Source organism: Rutilus rutilus, assembly GCF_951802725.1.
Source record: "Rutilus rutilus genome assembly, chromosome: 18".
Lineage (NCBI taxonomy): Eukaryota > Metazoa > Chordata > Actinopteri > Cypriniformes > Leuciscidae > Rutilus > Rutilus rutilus.
The window spans coordinates 20,891,624-20,911,702 of NC_140231.1; the positions used below are offsets into that span (position 1 = coordinate 20,891,624).

Genomic DNA, 20,079 nt, shown 5'->3' on the forward strand with positions numbered 1-20,079 from the left:
GCGTGTGTGTGTGTGTGTGTGTGTTTAGGAAATATCTAACCTGCCTGTCAGGCTATATAAGATAATCAGATCACTCAGAATGATGTTGTGTTTGAAATCAAGATGTTTCAGAACCATAATTTAGTGTTGTGCTGTAATGTGATGTGTGTTTGAGTGTGTTTACATTTATTTGCACGCGTACCTGTGTGTGTGTGTGTGTGTGTGTGTGTGTGTGTGTGTTTAGGTGTATGTCTTCAAATGTTGCTTTTGTACATAACAATCAAGCTTTTACACATTTGCCACATGTTGTGTTGCTTTTTTGTATTTGAGTGGTAGATTAATTGTGTCTCACGGTGTGCACTGTGTGTGTCTGACTCACGTGTGTTGTGTTTTCTCATTACTGGGGGCACAGTGAAGGTCTCCTCTAAGTCATCACTATAAATCATCCTCATTCTCTTCTTCAATATTTCTTCATTTCTTCTTTTCATTATCATTTCCTTACAACAGTGAAACATCATCCATCCAATAATGAAACCACCCATGCATCCATTCACCTACATATACAGCTAAAACATTTGTTCACATGATGCCAGTTCTTTGATAAATTAATAATAGCTTAATGCTACAAGAAAACACTTGACGAGGAATCAGTTATCTATCACGTCATATCATCATATTTTTTTTACGTATCTGCATACTTTGTTTATATGCTTACATTGTGAAGCTAAAAAAAAATGATTGAAGTACGCAGTCATGTAATTTTTTATTTAGCTTAAACCAGAGACATTGAACAAGAACAAGTATCTGTCAATGGGTATGAAATCTGTTGGAAATTGTATTTTCAAACTTTGAAGTGTTGCTAATACAACTCATTGTGTGCTTCCTAGACATTTACATTTAGAGAACATATTGATTTTCCTTAATTGGTCTTAAAAGGTCTTAAATTTACCTTCATAAAACCTGCATAAATCCTGAAGATGCAGAATGCCTCTTTAATACTCTTGTGTGTTCTTATTAATCATGCATACTATTGCACATATCATGCAAATGCAAATCATATATATATATATATATTGCAATTCCATGTTCATTTGAACACTACCAGGAATGTATATCCTACATTACATGACCATACATAAAAGAGAAAAGCCATTGTTGCATACTCATTAAGCTGGTCATGTACACAACTTTCATATTTGAAAAAGAAAGATCTGACATGAGTCAATCCTGAATCCGAGCGTATTAGTGTGTATGTGGGAGGGGAAGGTATATTAAAGGAATATTCTGGGTTTTCAACAAATTGATATATTTTAAATGTTTTGGGAACATTTCAGTTTACTTTAAATGAACATTTTTTAAATGTTTTATTGCTGTAGCGTATGAATAAAACATTAAAGTTGGCATGAAATAAAAATTAACCCTATATATTTTGTAAATTCATGTTATTATCTTATCTTATCTGTCTTATCCATGCAATTTATTTATTTTTTTTATATATTTTGTGAGGGCTTTTAACCTTTATTTAGATAGGACATTAGGAGGAGATACAGGAAATCATAGGAGAGGAGAGAGAGGAATTGGACCAGGAAAGAACTGTGAGTCTGGAATCAAACTCGGGTCGCCGAAGTGCAACCGCACCATATGTCAGAGCACTTGCCCACACGGCTTTGGCTTTGACTATTAATTTTAATTTATTTTGACCATGTAATGTTTAATTAACATGTCATAACCTAATCTTCTCCAATCATTTCATCAGCATAAGCCCCACCCCTTTCTTATAATCGACCGCAAGCTCCATCCAGTCAACAACTGATGGCTTGAACCAAGACCCAGACCCTGGCTTTCTAGCGTTCTGAACCCTGCTTTTAACCCTGGGGTTAGCACCGCTTTTTTACTGTGGTTATTAAACCCTGCTCTGGAGTAGTATGAAACAATGTGAAGTTAGAATGTTACGGCAACATACACCCAATTGTATGTTGGGTCATATTCACCTGCGTTGGTCAATCACGGAAACAGCGCATTGTTTCAGCGTTTGAGGGGAAAAAATGTCAAATGGTGATGGTAAACAGGTGAATTGAAGTGAAGAAACGACAGTTTTATTCTTACCTTTATAGTCCGAAAAGTCTACTTAGGAAAAACGGCAGTATATAATACGAGGATGCACCATGCTAAAGCCTTCATTTAAAGTGTCATTTTTCAAATACCCCCAGGTTGAAAACCCCAGAATATTCTTTTAAAGGTTACTTTGAAAGTGGATTGCTTGTTGTGAGTGAACAAGAATGCCCTGCAGGATGACCTTTCTGTGGCCTTGTTATTAATGCTAATGCTAAAATCACAACTCCTTGCATTTAAGCACATCCGTTCACGTATATTTACAGACTTTGAGTGCACTCCGAGCACTGTGTCGTGCATGACCTTTCTGAGAGGGTCAGGACTCCCCACGTACTCCCCCACTGTGTCTGTGTGGTGTTAGCGTTGCCTTTCTTGTCTGGCCATCCCTCAGGTTACGGGCTGGTGCAGGAGGAGCTGCTCTCCCCCGCTTCTATGCAGTACAGCCTTCCCTCCCCGCTCGGCACGGAGCCCTACTGGCAGGAGGTGTCGAGCCTGGAGTGCGCGCCCATCGCCACCACTGAGGAGGACACCATGATGGAGATGTCGGATGTACAGGTGTGGCCGGCGGGGGTCAGTCCGTCCCTGGTGACCGTGGAGGACTCATCCCTGGACGGCAGCAGCCGCGCAGACGACTCCGAGGGCAACACGTTGAGCCTGCCCTGCAGTAGTTTGGGGAGGCCCAGCAGCGGAGCCAGCGGGGCCAGCGGCTCAATCATGGAGCTGGAAGAGGAGGAGGAGGAAGAGGAGCTTGAGGAAGACAACATACAGCACGAGGCAGTGTCCGCAAGTGCGGAAAAGGCATGGGCTAGCGGCGCCGTCCCAAAGGCAAACTACAACGGGCAGGCTGGAGGTCAGAGGTCGGAGGGCAAGAGGACAGAGTTGGCGGCGGCGGCAGCGGTGGCGGCGGCGGGCAGCAGTGTGATGGGTGTAACTAGAGGAGGAGGAAAGGGTGGAAAAGGGGCAAGTTCAGAGGAAAAGTTTTCTGTTCTTACAGGGCAACAGCTCTACGCTCAGTTATGCGAGAGAACTGGACTGACCCGAGCGCTAGAACACAACGGGGACAGGTATGGATTACTTTAGTATCCCATGTTACTCCACAAGCATTAAGGTCTGTTCACACCAAGAACGCTAACTGTGTTGGCATCCACAAAAACACACAAGCTCAAGCTCTTTAAACTCAGATGGATTCTGATTGGCTGTCAATGTTTTTGTCTTTGATCAGCAGGATCCATCCAAAAAAAAATTCTGAAAGTGATTTCAACAATATCATTCCTCTGTGTCATTATCGTTATAGTTGTGATGTGGACTTCCTTATTCTCATAGAATTACACGATATCAGCCATGTGTTACATGTATGATCTGTGTTTCCCCCCTTCATTGTTGTTTTTGGTTCAGTCCTGTGACCTAGTGTTCCATGATTGTTCTAATTAGTCATGTCTATCACCTGTGCATTGTCAATCACCTCATTTGTTATCTTGTTAGTCCCTGTGTATTTATACCTTGTGGTCCCCTTCGGTCTTTGTCCGTTATCGTCAATGTAAGCGTGAGTGTTTGCTGTTTCCCATGAGAGTTTGGTTATTAAATGTTATTTCTAGGTATTCTTCGTCTCCATGAGCTTTGTCCTACACGTAACATGACACCATGGATCTTGGGGGGATTTGTAAAGGCCTAATAGTACCTAATTCAATGATGCTGAGTTAGAAAATATAAATAACTTTCAATCACTTACAGTTTTTCAAAAGTCATCAAATGTCAAAAGTTTCTTTAACTTTAAATCTTTAATTTAACTTACAATCCTCAAAGGAGTGGACAAGCATGTTAGTATTCCAGGTAATGTCTTAACTTTTCATAAACACAATTTCTTTAACAAAATCTGTATTTTTTCCACAAAAACAACGTTTTTTTGCAAAATTTTCTGTCGCTGTTTGGATGTGGTAAAACACCCACAGATGTAGCAGAAAACCTCAGGGTCATGTTTGCATTTTCTTCTATCACTGGCCATAATTTGAACCTTGAAATCACGATTAGGCATTAAATAATGTCATACGTTTGAAAATCGGCTGAGAATTGAACAAATAGGTCTTACTTCCCTCAGAGAAAGATAGAGAACCATGTCTTTCTGGCAGTTTTTCTGGTGATTAAGAAATAATACTTAAAATCTTCTTGACCTGACAAAATGATTGTTGCCACGAAAATGCACTTTATATTTTGTGAGAAGGTGTGAGGTGCTAGAGCAAAACAGGCACTATTTTTGGGATCAGCACCCCAAAATTAGTTAGAAACAAGTTTTGGATTTCATTCAGCTATTCCGTTATAGATATCATTATAGTTCTTGGTGTGAATGGCCCTTTAGACAGATCGCATTTACTCCATCTTTATCCATCCCTCCTCCGCAGGCTCGGGGGCGGCGCCTTCCAGCCTTACTCGCAGGAGAAAGACCCCCTGCAAAGCTGGTCTCAACCCAAAGCCAGGCCGACCATGGAGGCCATGATGTCATCGTCCCAGGACCACAATCAGTCCCGTGTAGCACAGGAGGCCCTGCTTACACCGGTATGTGATACAGGCCATTCGGAGGTCCTGCGGGGGCGTCTGCTGGGCACTCAGCCCTTTGATAAAGGGCTGGGCTTCTCCCGTCAGGAGGGGGATTTACGGGCATGGGACCAAGACAGGCGGAAGGCACAGGTGTGTCCCCTGGGCCTGTCCAGTCTGAGCAAAGAGCATGTTGTTGGACACAGTCTTGACTTCAATTAGTCAATAATTATATTTGAACTATTATTCCCTCCTTGCAGAAGGATGATCCGATAGATCTCACCAGTGATCATCTACATGAAGAGCAGTTCACTGATGAACATGGGAATGTCGTGACCAAGGTGGGTCCTCAGTTTTCTTTCACCAATATATTGATTGATCTGGCTGATTATATTTGACCTTTTTGAGATTATCCTCATCAATTTTGATGGGTAATGTCGTTTCTGTTTTCTAATATTTCATAAATATTATTTTAAGAATTGTTTAACTTGTTCCTTTTTTTGTCTATTTGTTATTGTTAAACTACACTTATTCTATATACACTACCTTTCAAAAGTTTGGGACTGTTATATTTTGTAATGGTTTTGAAATAAGGCTGCATTTATTTGATCAAAAACACAGAAAAATCAGTACTATTGTGGAATATTATTACAATTTAAAATAACTGATATAGTAATAAAATTTGAATTTATTTTCAAGTGTAATTTATTCCTGTGTTGGCAAAGCTCAATTTGCAGAATCATTACTTCAGTCTTCAGAGTCACATGATCCGTCAGAAATCATTCTAATATGCTGATTTGCTGCTCAAGAAACATTTCTTGTTACTTTCAATGTTGAAAACATTAATGTCGTGCTGCTTAATATTTTTGGTGGAAACTGGTAAATTTTACCAGGATTCTTTGATGAATATAAAGTTTAAAAAACAAAAAACAATTAGAACATTATAAATGTCTACTTTCACTTACACTACACTACTTACACTTATGATGAAGAATGATGGATCTATATTTATTTACAAAATTTACGGTAAATTTTGATAGCACACAATGTACATTTTTAGGTTATTTTACGAGACATTTCTTACAGTATGTCTATATTTTTATTGGCTGTTGGCTGTCCTGTAGTGGTGTCTTCTTTAGAACCCATTCACCAAAAAGATTTGCTCAGATTCGTTCAATGTTTTGTTCAGTTTGCCCCATTATTACGTCAGTAGGTGTATGTTTAGCCTTTATTAAGATTGTCTTGTCTATAAATATTTTAACAAAGGTGTAAAGAGTACCAGAAAACCATACTTGAGTAAAAGTAGAGATACCTTACAGCGAAAATGTCTCTATTAAAAGTTACAAGTCACCAATTCCAATACGACTCGAGTAAAAGTCTTATTGAGTATCTGATTTTAACAGAACATAACTATTTTACTTGTACTGAATGTAGGCTCAAAGATGCACTAGTCCTCAAAACAATGAGACATGCCAGGGAAAATAAGAAACAGTTTATTTGTGAGGATATCTCAGGTCATGAAATGTGTTCAAACTCGATTTGGTCATCTTTTTTCTCTCTTTTCTCCAGTTGGGTGTGGATGTGAAGAGGGATGTCCAGACTGTGAAGCGCTCCAGTCTGCGGAGATTAAAGCACTGAAATAAACACAAACTGTCCTGAAGGTACGGGACAGGAAAAATGATTGGTGCATTACATAAGGAACAACTTAAAACCCATGGGGCGAGCTAGCTTTTCTAAACTTGAACGATACAGCCATCAGTTTTATGTTTTAGCTAGAGTGACTTTGCTTCAGACAATGTCTCTTTGAAGGAGCTATTTGTTCATGAAGGATTGCTCTTCCAGGGTCGAACATCCACTGCCAAACCATCCTTCACCTACGCACGACTGGGAGACAGAACGATACATGGAGCGATGAAAAAAAAACACACAAAAAAAAACACGCAGCGAAAGAACAACACATCGCACCCAAGTCCTACAGTCAAGCAACCACGGAGTGTCACTGGAAAACAAGGACGAGGCGTTCTCTACCTGTAGTTTTGTAACATTTTTAACAGAAGAAGATAAAAACATACAACTAGCATAGGGCATGAACTTTTTATACAAAAACGTGAAGAAAACCACCAAAAAAAGCAACAAAAAGTGCTTCCTGTCAACTGTAAACGCATGACTGACTGCTGGTGCATGACCTATGAGCTGTCATTATCTAAAAAACTGAAGGGGTACAAGGTAAAGGGCCGTTCCAGGACTGGCAGTGGGAAGGGGGAAACCTTTGGACCTTTGATCTTGGAAATGAGAGACTCTTGAAACAAGGGGTCTTGGGAACACAACAGCCCAAAAAAAAAAAAAAAGAAAAAAAAAGCAACAGGTCTTTATTTTGTCAAACAGATTGTCATTACACAGCAGCATAGTGGATGCTAAGCCCGTCACGTCATTTCCCACAGGCCCTTTATCCTGTTCTTCAATGTGATATATGCACTCTAATGCTATGTGAATGTGCGTCGGTGTGTGTGCGTGTGTGTCGGTATCTAACGCATGTGTACTCGCTTCTGGCTTGGTACTGAGCTTTTATTTCCGGATCGGTCAGAACTCATTTGGTGTTTGCCATGGGAATGACAACAAGCCACTGTGCTCTCCTGCTCGTGAGCGTCCGCGTGCGTTTTTTCCCACTTCGTTAAGCGTATCCGTGTTCCTTTGAACTGTCAGCTACCTTTTACTTTTCTATCTCTTGTTTTGAATTCATAGGCCCCCTCCTTTCAAATCCGAACCGATTCGTTTGTTGGAGGTTGCGTAGCTTTGTACGTACAACACCCAAATGGCAACCTATGGGAGGGCATGTGCTTTTTCTGTCTGACAGTTCACAACCTTAACCTCCGACCTACCGACCATCCATTCACCCTCATATGTAGCGCAGCTGCTCAACTAAAACCGTCATGTCAGACCATTTCCAGAGACTAATGTAGCATTGCATGCAGGCTAACACCCGCTTTTCATGCTGTTCTCTTGGGCCTGCACTCGGCCCGGACATTTTTATTGATTTTATATTATTAATCAAGCTGTGCTGGTGAAGAAAAAATAAAATAAACGATTGTAGCTGTGACGTGTGGGGCTTGGGGACTATCTCTGAGTAACTGCCTTTGTAATGTTTGGGATTTCAGATTGAGTTATGTGACAAGGAAGCGTTTTAAACTTTGATGATGCTCTTGGATTTATTCTGTTTTTATTTTCATTTTAGTTTTTTTTTTCATTTAGATGTACAGTTAAAAATAGACCGATAAATATACAGACAGCACTGTGAAAGTCCACCTTAAAATTGACCCCTGAACTGTGAACTCACAACTGTCTGTCTCACTTTTTGGCTTTCTGATGTCTCACAACACATGCCAACAAGGTTTTATGGTAACAGTGGGAAGCTTAAACTGCAACTTCATGTTACCGGTTCCCTATTAACGTCATTCGCATGTGCATTTTCACCGTTATTCTTTTTTATTTTACTATGAAAGAGCCCAAACATACACAAAAACTCTTGAAGTATAGTCTACCAAAGCAATAATATCAAACGTGCTGCAACAGTTGGAATACTGCGTTGTTGTCGGTGTGCGTGCGTGTGTTTTTCGGTCTACGAGCGCCTGTGTGTTCAGTGTATACTCTATTAACCCGACATTTTAGTAGCATTTGTAAGACGTATACGATTCAAGAGATATAACAGCATGCATGAGTATCTCACACCGTATGCAATTACGTGATCTACATGCCAACTCGAGTTCACTGAACGGTAGCTGTTTCACTTTAATGGACAAGGTTTTTTTTGAACGGCTGGCAAGCATAATGAAATCAGGTATGGTGCTCAGCATTTAATCACAGCACAGTAGCTTACATAGTCACGAGCACACCGTGATATACTGACTCATGTAGTTTAATTCGATGGATGTCAATGAGTGAGTGAGTGAATGAATGAATGAATGAATGAACTTATCCTCCAAACTACAAACAAATATTTATGGAATGCATGGACAATTGGACGAATGACAATGATTGTACTTTCATATTTAAGAAAAGTGTTTAATCAGATCCTAGTGTTTTTGTTTAGTCAATGAAATGAGTGTGCTTTGTGAGACTGCACACTTCCCTTCTCACCAACGCATTAAAACACTTATGAGTTCTGCCTCACTGTATATTGTTTTCTACAGTTCACTCAGGTTTGTGTTGACGGATGATTTCTCTTCCATGATTCTAGTTAATACATGCTTAACAGTAAATCCTATGTCCACTCAGAGGAGTATAAGGATTATCATGGGTGTTGGGAAGTGATGAAGGACATAGCCTACATGTTCAATATCTTGTCGCTGCTGTTGATCGAGACAAAATTCCTGAAAACAAAGGGGGTAAAGGAGGAGAATGTTTCATTCATTTATTTTTGGTTTAAGGAACAAAACGATTTGACATTGCAATCATTATGTATTAAAAAAAAGAGTTTATGTACAATGTTTAACTGTTGCAAAAATCTAGACTTCACCTATACTCCTTTAGAATGGATTAATGACATTATAAACGCAATATCATATTACTCTGTACTAAGGAATGCAACTGCGCACATGCACAGAAAAAGATGTTTTTAATAAAGAATATATGTATAAATATATGACAAACTATATTTAATTAGAATGCTATGCACCCTTATTAGAGTTGTTATGGCTGTACTTTAAGTAAATTAGTTAGAATCCAGTAATACGAACATGCCCATGTCATGGGGAATGTAGAGGCTTTGTTGCTATTTAAACATGTTTTCATTTCCCTTTTTTTATTTTGTATTATTATTATTGTAACGGAGAGAGGAAATACGAACATTGAATATGTACACAAGCCTTTTATTCAGAATCATTCTAATATGAAGAAATGTATAGACCATTTATCCTGCACACCAGCTCAGATCATTTACAAAAGTTAATAAAGAAAGATGTGACATATTGTGACACTGTGTGCGTGTGTAAGAGAATTTGCCAAATATTATTGTTATGTATTCATAAATGTAGTTTTTACTCCAAAGGATGAATGAATAGAATGTGTAAAGGATGGGTTTAAACTTATTTTCAGCTCCATCTACTGAATTGTTACCACAGTCACACAGAAAATCTTATTGTTGACAAAATAGTCATATTTTGCATAACACAGACTGAATATGAATGCAGTAGCTCAGGGTATCTGCAGGGTTTTTAAAATCAAATTTAAGACCTGCATAAATAAAACTAATAGCCTACCATATGAACGAGGTAGGACAATGTCGATTACACCCTAACCATAAAATGACTGTAAAAAACTTAGTTCAAATATTATAAGTTCTGACAAAAACAAAAAGTTTCATAAACTACTAAACCTCATTTCAGCCTTTAAAACATTTTAAGCAGTCATTGATTAAATTGATTAACAGGGTAGATCAAAGCAATCGCTTGGCATAATGTGCGGTATTCATTGTGAATTGCTCTGAAACCGTGAGCCTGTAGAACGAACACGTCGTGCTTTTACTTTGCTCTCAGTTTAATCATTACCTTTTGATGTTTAATCATCGCTTTAAGCCATATCGCGAATCCTGTCTTTCTGTCCCTAAATTTAAGACCTCTTGAAATGATAATTAAGACTTTTCTTATACCCTTTAAGATAATTAAGACATTATGGCTTTAAATTTGGTGCACATGAATTTAAACGGATAGTTAACTCCAAAATGAAAAAAATTGTCAATATTTACACACCCTCATGTTTTTCCGAACCTTCATGAGTTTCTTTGTTCTGTAAAACACAAAAGAAGATATTTTGAAGAATGTTGGTAGTCAAACAGTTGACGGTAACCATAGTAACGTTAGGAAAAACAAAACAAAACAATGAGTCAATGGATGCCCTGTCTGGTTATACCAACAACAAATATCTAACAGGTTTGAAACAACATGAGAGTGAGTAAATGATGACAAAAAGTCTGCAGGTACCCCAATTTGTTATTCTGATACTGTCTTCTTAAAATAAAGATTTTTTTTTTTTTTTTTTTAACTAGGATAGCCTTTTTTGATAAAGATAAAATCAATCAAATGTCTAGCGAATGTCAAGACAATCAATCGCATTCTAGTGATAATCTCTGAATCGGATTGATTTCAGTGGAAATGTTGCAATTTCAAAAACAACAATGAATGACAAATCGTTTTTTCGGTGTAACGGAAATAACCCCTGTAAACATCGGAAAAACTACATTTCCCATCGTTGTCTTGCAGTACTAACGCATACCAGTGGGGGCGCCGTTGCGTCAATTCTCCGTTTTAAATAGCCCTTTCCTGCTCATGTTTTGTTGAGTGCGTGGTGTTGTGTGCATGAGGGAGTGAGAGAGAAAACGTGGTCGCGGAGAAGCCTAGCATTTAGCTAGTTTGCGAGTGTGAGTGTGTGAATGAAGTGTAATACAGGCTCAAATATTTAGTAGTATTTATTTTTGTATGTAGTCAAGTTTGCCACAAACGGACAAGGTAAATAATTAGAGAGAGTAACTTGACGTTAAACTGCTGCTAACATATATTTAAAAAAAAAAAAAAATCCCAGTAAAATTTGTTCTAACTTAATTGTTGTATTCTTTTACTTTAAGGTGCAAAGACACTATTTGATAAAGGCAGCTGGCTGAGTTTGTGGTTGCAATAGTGTTGAAAATGTCCATGAGCAGTCAGAAGACCACCAGTCAGGCAATTCCGACCACCAGACGAGTCATAATCAACGATGCGGCCCATATGCCTCATGATTACTCTACAACTCCCGGAGGGACCCTTTTTAGCACGACTCCTGGAGGTAAATGTCACGAACTTGCAGTTTGGAAGCGTTCGCAGCTGTCGCAGTGCAGGCATTGTTTTTGTTTTGATCGCGACATAGCGATGCATCTCAGAGCTCGCGCACCGCTCGCATTGTCTTTGTGCTTGACAGATTGCGGTGCGCGTGCTCAAAATGCTTCAGCCTGTTTGTCTTGTATTGTTTGCCTTTAAACTGTAGCCGTGAACAGGTAATACATGCAGGAATGTTATCGTCACGATAAGAAGAATATTGTTTTATTGACACGGAATTTTTTTTTTGTTTGTTTGTTTGTTTGGCGAAACAATGTTCTGCAAATCTGCTCAGACATGACAATTGCAGAAATACTGTTATTAAAATGTTTAAATATAAAATTGTGAACGTAGAAACAGGGGTTGGCTAATTTTAAATATAAATTTAAATAACTATAAATTATAAATTGTTGAAAGAGACCGTAATAAAACAACCTCCCTATTTGAAATTGTGTAAAATTAAACCGTTTCATTTATGAGTAAACATCATGGCCTTGAACGACCTTCAAGTGGATTTTGGAAATGCTGACATGGTGTTTAAGGCTCTTGAACAATTGTGAAAAACTGAAAATCTAAATGCATATTCTATAATGTCTATATGTTTATTTTATTTTTTTTAGCTGACAGAGATTTTAAACAGTCCACAAAAGAGGATGTGACAGCACCCGAATCATGTGACTTTGTTGGTTTCCCAGTGTACACCACACTTCTGCTTTTCTAGATCATAAGGGCAACTGTTCTTATTATTGTAAACAGTGTATCAATAGCTGTTTCTTAGTCCAGATCATCATTTAACCATCAGCCATGATGTAACACTCAATTTATTGTGGGACAAATTCGGTGTGTTATATTGTTATATTCCCTGGGGAATTTTTGTCATGTGACTTTTTATTGGTTAAATAGTGTGTCATTTTTATCACTTGTGTTTTGGTGTACAAGCTTGATTTCTATGCATAAACCATGTGGTATGTTTACGGGTGTTTCTGGGTGCTGCTGTAATGCACTCATTGGCATTACCTCACTGAGTGAATGTAGTTCAAGGATGTTTCTACGTGTGTGTGAAGGTTCACAGTAGGTTCAACAGGGCTGATATGAGTAGAGCTGATAGTGTGTTCTCACTGCTCCATTTCAGCCTGTTGGCTTGTGCTTTTCTCTTAACACTATTCTGATTAGGATAAAATGTGAGAAAGCAGTTTGTCAAACATTGACGCTTTGCAAAGCTCAACCCTTTAATGATGCAACTGTTGAATGTTGTAAAATGCACCGTCATAGGGACATGTTTACACATGCTGGGATTGAATGCTGCTTGCAACATTAACATGGCACAGCCCAAACGCACCTGGTTGGCCTCCATGTTTTCACAGGCTTGTCGGTCAACTCTGCTCTTGTTATAGAGCAGATCTTGATATAGAACCATCGTTTCCTTAACATAGCTTAACCTCATCTGTATTTTATTTGATTACTAAATTATATATAGGCACCCGGATCATCTATGATCGAAAGTTCCTGCTGGACTGTCGCAGTTCCCCGTTGGCCCGCACACCGCCCTGCTGCCTCCCTGACATTCCGGGGGTGACCAGTCCTCCTTCGGTCACCATTAAAAATGACAAGGCCCACCCCAAACAGACGGTCAATAATAACAACATCAGCCCCCTAGCGGACAAGAGCGCAGGTAAAAGCAACTTACAGACGTGCTCTGAAGCTAAAAGCTATTAACCCTGTAAAGACTGACATATTAAATAATAATCTGAAGAAAAAAAACAAATTATTTGAAATGAAGCATTTTATTGAACCGTTAGACACTTTTCAAGGTTTCGTAATTGATACATTAGGCTTTAATGGCTCGTAAAGTGATGCATGAAACAGACTGATTACATAGTGCATATAAATATCTTCCAATAATATGATTTTGTAAAATTATATTTAAATGCTTGGCTTTATGATCAAAGCTGTAGTTTGTCTTTTGTGGGGAAAAACATAATGCCTTGCCAAGCTATACAATGATAATACAGAAATTGTTCAGTTAAACATTCCTCAAAACCTTAATGTATTATACTCTCATTTAGACTTAAAAAAAAAAAAAAAAGGATAATTAAGTTTCTTTAGTTCAGTAAGTGTTCATTTTGAAATATTACGAACAATATAAAAGTTATTCTTGCGTTTACTTCATAAAAATCATTAAAGATTTCACAGCAAACAGTGTACCACAGCCTAATTATTGTACTAAAAGTCATTTTGCTTTCTAAAAAAGCATAAACTATCAGACGAAAGAAATCACGTAGTAGATTGTTGATCATTTAGAGGACTTGTGAAATTGTCTATCAAATATGATACAGTAGGCTTCATAGGATTACATATGTTCAATAAATATAAATTTTGTCTGTGATTTCAAGGGGATGATGCCCAGTTTGAAATGGATATCTAACTACAATAGAGGACCTGCCACACGAAGGAGGCGACGACTGTAATGAATATTACTGTGATGACAACTGTTCCCTGAGAGGATAAATGCACAGAAGACTTCTCCTTCCATGTCATCTGTCTTTCTTTTTTCATTTATCTACTGTCCAAAAGATATTTTCCTTTTCTGTACGGATGCTGTCGCTCAAGACGCGCACAAAGCCATTACTTTAGATTCTCAACATCAGCTAACACTGTTGTGCCTGAAAGAGCCACTATCTCAGATGTCAGATAGTGCATCCCAAGCTCTATACAAGACATGGGGGACATCCAACAGGCCACCATGTGACATTGTTTATTTGATACAGATTTGTGTAGTTTTGCAGAATGATCAGTTGGTGGAGCAACACCTCTTTTTGGTGGTTGTCTCAACAAGAGTCATGTGGAGGAAAATCCAGATGCCAACTCCTATAAATTTAGCATACCATAATACCTGAATACTTTTTGTAATGGTAAAATCTAATTTTTGTTTATCCTGAAGAGTATTCTCACCTAAAGTGTCATTCAACAGAATGTAAAATGCCTTTTTTTTTTTTTTTTTTTGCTGTGAAGTTCTCTTAACTTCCCTGATATTACTTAAGAGACATTTAAGCATAAAAAAAAAAACAATAAACACCAGAGAATTTACAAGTGTTTGGCTTATTTATTTGCTGCTGATGATTTTCAAATTCATAAGACAATGCATAACCATTATGAAAAATTTTATTACATTTGGTAATTTACATACTCTACTATTTACAAATTAGGTAAACGCACAAGGCTTTCAAAAATAGCATCAAGTAATCCAGGTGCCTCAGTGCAGGGTACCTCAATTATTTCAAGTGAAAATACTGTACAAATGAAACCAATTTCGATTGATTCGTGCTTAAATATGTTTTTCCTGCTTTGAGGAGCATATCCAAAGTGCTAGTGTTAAGTTCATTTGGGGGTTTGGAGACTCAGTGGCAGCCACATTCTCCTACAACCATCCCTTCATGGTGTCTCATGACCATCTTGCCGTTCTCGTAGTAGAGCATGGAGAGAGGAGCCAGACGGGTGGGTACGCAGGACAAGCATGGGACGCGGTCTGAGTGGTGCAGCTTCAAAAGACTCTGCAAATGACGAGACAACAAACATTAGAGTCGGTCTAGCAAACAAAACATTTTAAAGTAATAATCACAACTATATCAAAGGTTTAAAAAGATTCTTACCTGCATGTAGGCATGGTTGGTTGGAGTAAAGGTCTCATCAACAGGTGTAGGGCAGTTACCTTCACATCGAAAGGCATTGTAGCGCTTTGGATAAACGATCCAGTCGCTCCAGCCTATCTGATCGAAGTCCACCCACATATCTACCTTCTTGCAGAGAGGTTTCTTCTCCCCTTCTTGCGAAACACCTGGAATCATGCTAGCTGCTGCGTCTCGCACTCTGTCGTCAGTCCTGTGGTTCCTCCTGTGACGCCGAGGCACAGGTTCACTTCCACCACCGGCCCGGTCCAGAGCGACATACTTGGAGTGCTCCGCAGTCTGGATGAGGGTGGAAGTCTTTGCCTGGTTCTGCTTGGAGTAAACCACCATCATGACCCTGTTAGCTGTAAGATGCTGGAAACTCTCGTGCCCCTCTTTCTCAGCACTTGAAGACACCTGGACGGGTTCCTCCGAGGAAACGCTCTCACCCTGGTGCAACCAGTACTTGAGCAGCGCTGTGATGTTGAAGATCCTCCAGGAGGAATGGGAGGTTGGGTCACTTGGGTTGGCTTTCACGCTGCCCAGGTGAAGGCGTACTTCGTCACAGGGGCTTCGGTCGCACTCTCGTTTTGATTCATGATAGATATCCACCGCAATCTCAGAGGTGAACTCTGGAAGGCGAATGCGAAGTTCAGACCGCTGGACGTCATCGCTTGTTGATATGGAGGACATGTCAAATGTCACAGCTAATTTGTCACCAACCTGATGGCAACCTGAAAAATATTTGGACAAGAAATTGGTTACCGGTCAAGGGACAGTTAGTTAAACAGTCTAGAAAGGATAAGTGTGGTGCTTAATTATCTTAAAGGATGTTTTCACACATGGGTATATTCAGGACAAGCAATTAATAAAGTAGAATGTTCTTATTGTTGAGATGTGTATTGCTGCCCAAGCCACTTTGAAACAGACGTCTTGCAGCTAATACACACGCTAACTAATAAACATAATACGTGACTTGGCTAATAGCTTAGAACCAGCTAAACTACTACTATCAAATTATTTCCCCCGGGGGTCTTGTATCAACCTGAAGAGATTTGTTTTGCGATAATGACCGGCGGCCGACTTTATTTGCGGCTACTTACGAAATAAATGTGCCTTATTTTAAACTTTAATTATTTTTTATTTTTTTCACTGGTAGGCTAGCCTAGAACACTTGTTCTGTAGGAAGCATTTAAAGATTTTCGGTAAATGTTTGACCGCCGAATGCAGCGATTGATCGTGCAATAAAATCCCTGTCGCTATATTTCATCTTTGTATAGAAAATAATTTTTTCAATTTATTATATGTATAGGCCTATATATTATCATCGGAAACATCCAAAAATTAGGAAAAATATCGGCATACTATTGTAAAACGTTGTAGCCTATAATGTACAAATAATGTGTAAAATTAATTTAAAGATTTAAAAAAAAAATTATAGACCTACTCACTTTTGGCGAAGAGACTCAAGACCGAATCGGACTCGTAAAGAGTTGGGTTTTCGTGGCTGGTTTGTTTGTCGTCTCCGGTCAGAAAGGTCCGGTAGAGGTGCATCATGTAGAGCGGATACCTGCTGGTGTGTCGGCTCTGACCCGCCTGACCTCCGCCGCTCTTACCAGGTGCTCGCATCCTATTCCTCAACGCATCGTGAAATCCAGGAAAGGACACCGTGGAGTTCACCAGCGCGAGAACTGCGCTCAGGACCCCGCAGATAAACCACCTCATGTCAAATATTGGTTAAGATCCACCACGCAGAGGAATGTCTCTGAGATCCTGCTCCTACACAGTCCCCTGGAAAGTGAGTGTAATGAGTGCTGCCAGGCCATCTTAATTCACTTATAGAAACTTGAAGTCTTTTGATGGTCTGTGAGGTCCTTTGGGTCTTTGAAGTGTCCTTGTGATCCATAAAGGGATACATGTCCCTGGGTCGCCGTGTATCGAAACCAGCAGTCTTTTGTGCGTCAAAGGGTGTGAAAACATTAATTCTTCTTCTCGAGCGCTGTGTATTGAAGGTCCTTTTGAGAGTGTACTTAAACAATAATATTAGTGGACTACATCTGTTCATCAAGTCCCTTTGATTAAAAGGAGAAAAACACCCCGAATGCTGGACTATTTCTTAGTTTGAATGAAAATAGAGGAAGTAATGTCGTTATCCATAGGCTATCAGAAGAAATAGTAGCCTGGGCAGCGTGTCATTGGAAATCTCCACATTATAACATTTTTATATTCATGTTACCGCATCTTTTGGCTGCTTGACTTTACCTACAGCATATGATGATAACACAGTAGCCTATCTTGTAGATGTTTGTTACCGACTCCATCTATAACCTGTGGCCAAAATACAATCTTTTAGCCTATAGGCTATCTTTTTATATAACCTAAAGCTTTATATAAAATTAGTATTTTTTGCATTCATAGACATAGCAATTCGTGACCTTATGGTAGCCATACCATATGACCAATGAAATGTTAAATGCTTTACCTCCCGATCGAAAAGAAGCAACTTAATCTGATTCTGAACCGAATATTTCCAGCCATGGTTTGGTAAGGTCCGATTTTTATGCATAGATTTGAGAAGCACCAATAGAACCCCATAGACAGTTTCTTTCTTTCTTTCTTTCTTTCTTTCTTTCTTTCTTTCTTTCTTTCTTTCTTTCTTTCTTTCTTTCTTTCTTTCTTTCTTTCTTTCTTTGTATTGAAGCATTTTATACAACAGGGGGCGCTGCCTTCAAACTTTCACCTTTTGCTATACCTTCCTTGACTTTCGAAAATGATGTGCCAAATCGTTAACAAAGCGATAAAGCTCGAAGATTCTCTCTGTAGGCAACTAAAATATCGACTGTTAATCTTTACGTCACTTATTTCTCCTGACACTGCCCGTGTGATGTGTTGACAAGCTTTGTGCGGATTCTGAGTGCTCAGGTGAGATTCATACGACGGCACACACACACACACACACACACACACATTATTTCTCGTCACAGAATTGAAGCAGACCAGCTGTGAATGTCAGTTGCAATCTCACACATAGTAACACTGATAAGTAAGACAGAAATTGGCACTGAGCCTTCCTCCCACATACTCAGCCATTTGATGCTAATAAGTGTCAGATCTTATAAATTCATTGTCCATAGCATTATAAATTTTGTGAAATCTCGGTTAATTTTTTGTGTATATTCATGTGTCTTAATATACTCGTCTGTCTGTCCATAGCTTTCTAGCTGTCTATTGCTCCTTTTCTGCCATGCATTTGAACCTTAAGAGAATCCATCCATCCATCCATATCTGTCTGTCTAGCTTTCTAGCTGACTATCGCTCTTTTCTGTCATCTATCTATCTATCTATCTATCTATCTATCTATCTATCTATCTGTCTAAGATAGCTATTTAGTGGTCTATTGCTCATTTTTGCCATATCAAGATCAGTGTGTTTGCTATTGATTGCTTGTGTAGCCTATGTGTGGTATGATATGGTAGAACTAAGTGATGCTGACCTGTTGTGACAGACATGCCTTGCTTTGGGCAGACAGCCTAATTAATCGGCAGAGACCCTGATTGCTGTGAATCGGTTTGCAAAACAGAGACCTCAGGACTCTCCGGTAGGGGAAAAAAGGGAGCATCGAGAAAGAAAACAGAATCAAGCCCTTTGTGTGGCGCTGGAAGAAAAGTGCACACTTGCGTTAGGGATGACAACAAAAAACAAAAAGGCCATGAAATATGAAAGGGCCTGCCTTTGTGTCATTTGAATAATGGGGATAATTACCCTCTGTCCAGCGAAGCACCTGCATTTGAAATAAGCCTTTGATACCAACTTAAATCCAGTGAGATTGTGCTATTTGATTAAGATTCAGGCAGATGCTGTCTCTGTCTTTACAGCAGCTGGAGAGATCACTCTGTCAACAGACTGACTGCACACCTTTGAATGCATATACCATGATAAATAGATCACAAAAACAGCATGGTGATGGTTGGTGTAACTTATGCTTTGCTGCATACAGTATTGTTTTGGTTTAATAAACACCTCATTATCAAAGAGCAGATAATATGAGTCTTTATTATTATTATTTACTAATTCTAGCCAGACCTGACACTTTCAAAGCTGGCTGGATGTCATGCGTCTACACATATCTCAGAATAGGAGATAAACAGATAGTGTTTAAGCACCTTCAAAGCTATCTCTTTTTAATTTGGTTGCACTGCCAGGAATCCATAGATGAATCAGCGTCTCTCATTAAACCTCAGTCCTGACATTGTTCGCTAGGAATGGCTTTTTTTCCCCATCAGTCTGATAGCAGAAATTGCAGGGACACTAAGGCAATGAAATTGCTCAGAAAGTACGCTTTTTTTTTCTCCTTTTTTCTTTTCTTTTTGTCCTAGCAGCATTGGAGGCAGGACTGTATGCTGACAAAGATCATTGTTGTTAGGGGCTTGAATCCCACACCACAATGTGCTCCAATACGGACACATTGGTTTCATTTTAACCATGGACAGGCCAATATGGCTTATAGGTTCAGAATCCATAATGATGTTACATGGATCCATGTACCGTACCTTTAACTCTTGCTGAGAAAGCACAATAAATATTTAAGTTTTCTTTTATTATTATTAGCTAAATGATAGCTCATTTATCCACTTTCATGCATCTTTAATGTTGGTGTGGGTCATAGATGATCCTTTATCAATGCTTTTATTGGAAAGCTGAGTAAAATCTTTTCTTCAGTCTGCACTATTATGGTCGGCAATCTTATCCTTTTCTCTCTATAACAGCCAGCCATGTGCCACTCTGAATCTGCCACGGTAAACATCAAGATTTTCAGGGCAGCTGGAATTACAGAAATAGAGCATTCGCCTCCGGGACAGGATACATGAGTATTTGTTTATTTATTTGATTTGATTTGATAAATTTGGCCAAAATGCTCACTTCTAAATACTGCTGCTGCATTTCAGTGCTGT

General features: G+C 39.0%; 4 protein-coding genes across 6 annotated transcripts in view; 3 read left to right on the forward strand and 1 right to left on the reverse strand.

Moving 5' to 3' along the window:
* ank1b (ankyrin 1, erythrocytic b) overlaps positions 1–6,953 on the forward strand; it is a 65,813-nt gene extending 58,860 nt beyond the window's left edge. For 2 of the 3 annotated variants that reach the window (XM_084387357.1, XM_084387358.1), the window contains 5 exons: positions 2,483–3,155; positions 4,488–4,773; positions 4,881–4,961; positions 6,190–6,281; positions 6,463–6,953. In XM_084387357.1, the coding sequence (XP_084243483.1) occupies positions 2,483–3,155; positions 4,488–4,773; positions 4,881–4,961; positions 6,190–6,258 (1,109 nt within the window). In that variant the 3' untranslated portion in view covers positions 6,259–6,281; positions 6,463–6,953. Of the gene's footprint in view, positions 1–2,482; positions 3,156–4,487; positions 4,774–4,880; positions 4,962–6,189 lie in introns of all 3 variants that reach the window. The other variant, XM_084387359.1, reaches the window with a different exon arrangement.
* Positions 1–20,079, forward strand: part of c6.2 (complement component 6, duplicate 2) — a 75,186-nt gene that overhangs the window by 9,592 nt on the left and 45,515 nt on the right. The gene's annotated exons all lie outside the window — the stretch shown is intronic.
* Positions 10,892–14,552, forward strand: eif4ebp1 (eukaryotic translation initiation factor 4E binding protein 1). The gene is made up of 4 exons (XM_084387370.1): positions 10,892–11,120; positions 11,237–11,433; positions 12,940–13,134; positions 13,856–14,552. The coding sequence occupies exons 2-4, from the start codon at positions 11,298–11,300 to the stop codon at positions 13,885–13,887; spliced, it is 363 nt and encodes a 120-aa protein (XP_084243496.1). The 5' UTR covers positions 10,892–11,120; positions 11,237–11,297; the 3' UTR covers positions 13,888–14,552.
* ndr1 (nodal-related 1) lies at positions 14,861–16,852 on the reverse strand (the record flags this gene model as incomplete). Its single annotated transcript, XM_084388370.1, has 3 exons — positions 14,861–15,013; positions 15,113–15,861; positions 16,579–16,852. The coding sequence occupies 3 exons, from the start codon at positions 16,850–16,852 to the stop codon at positions 14,861–14,863; spliced, it is 1,176 nt and encodes a 391-aa protein (XP_084244496.1).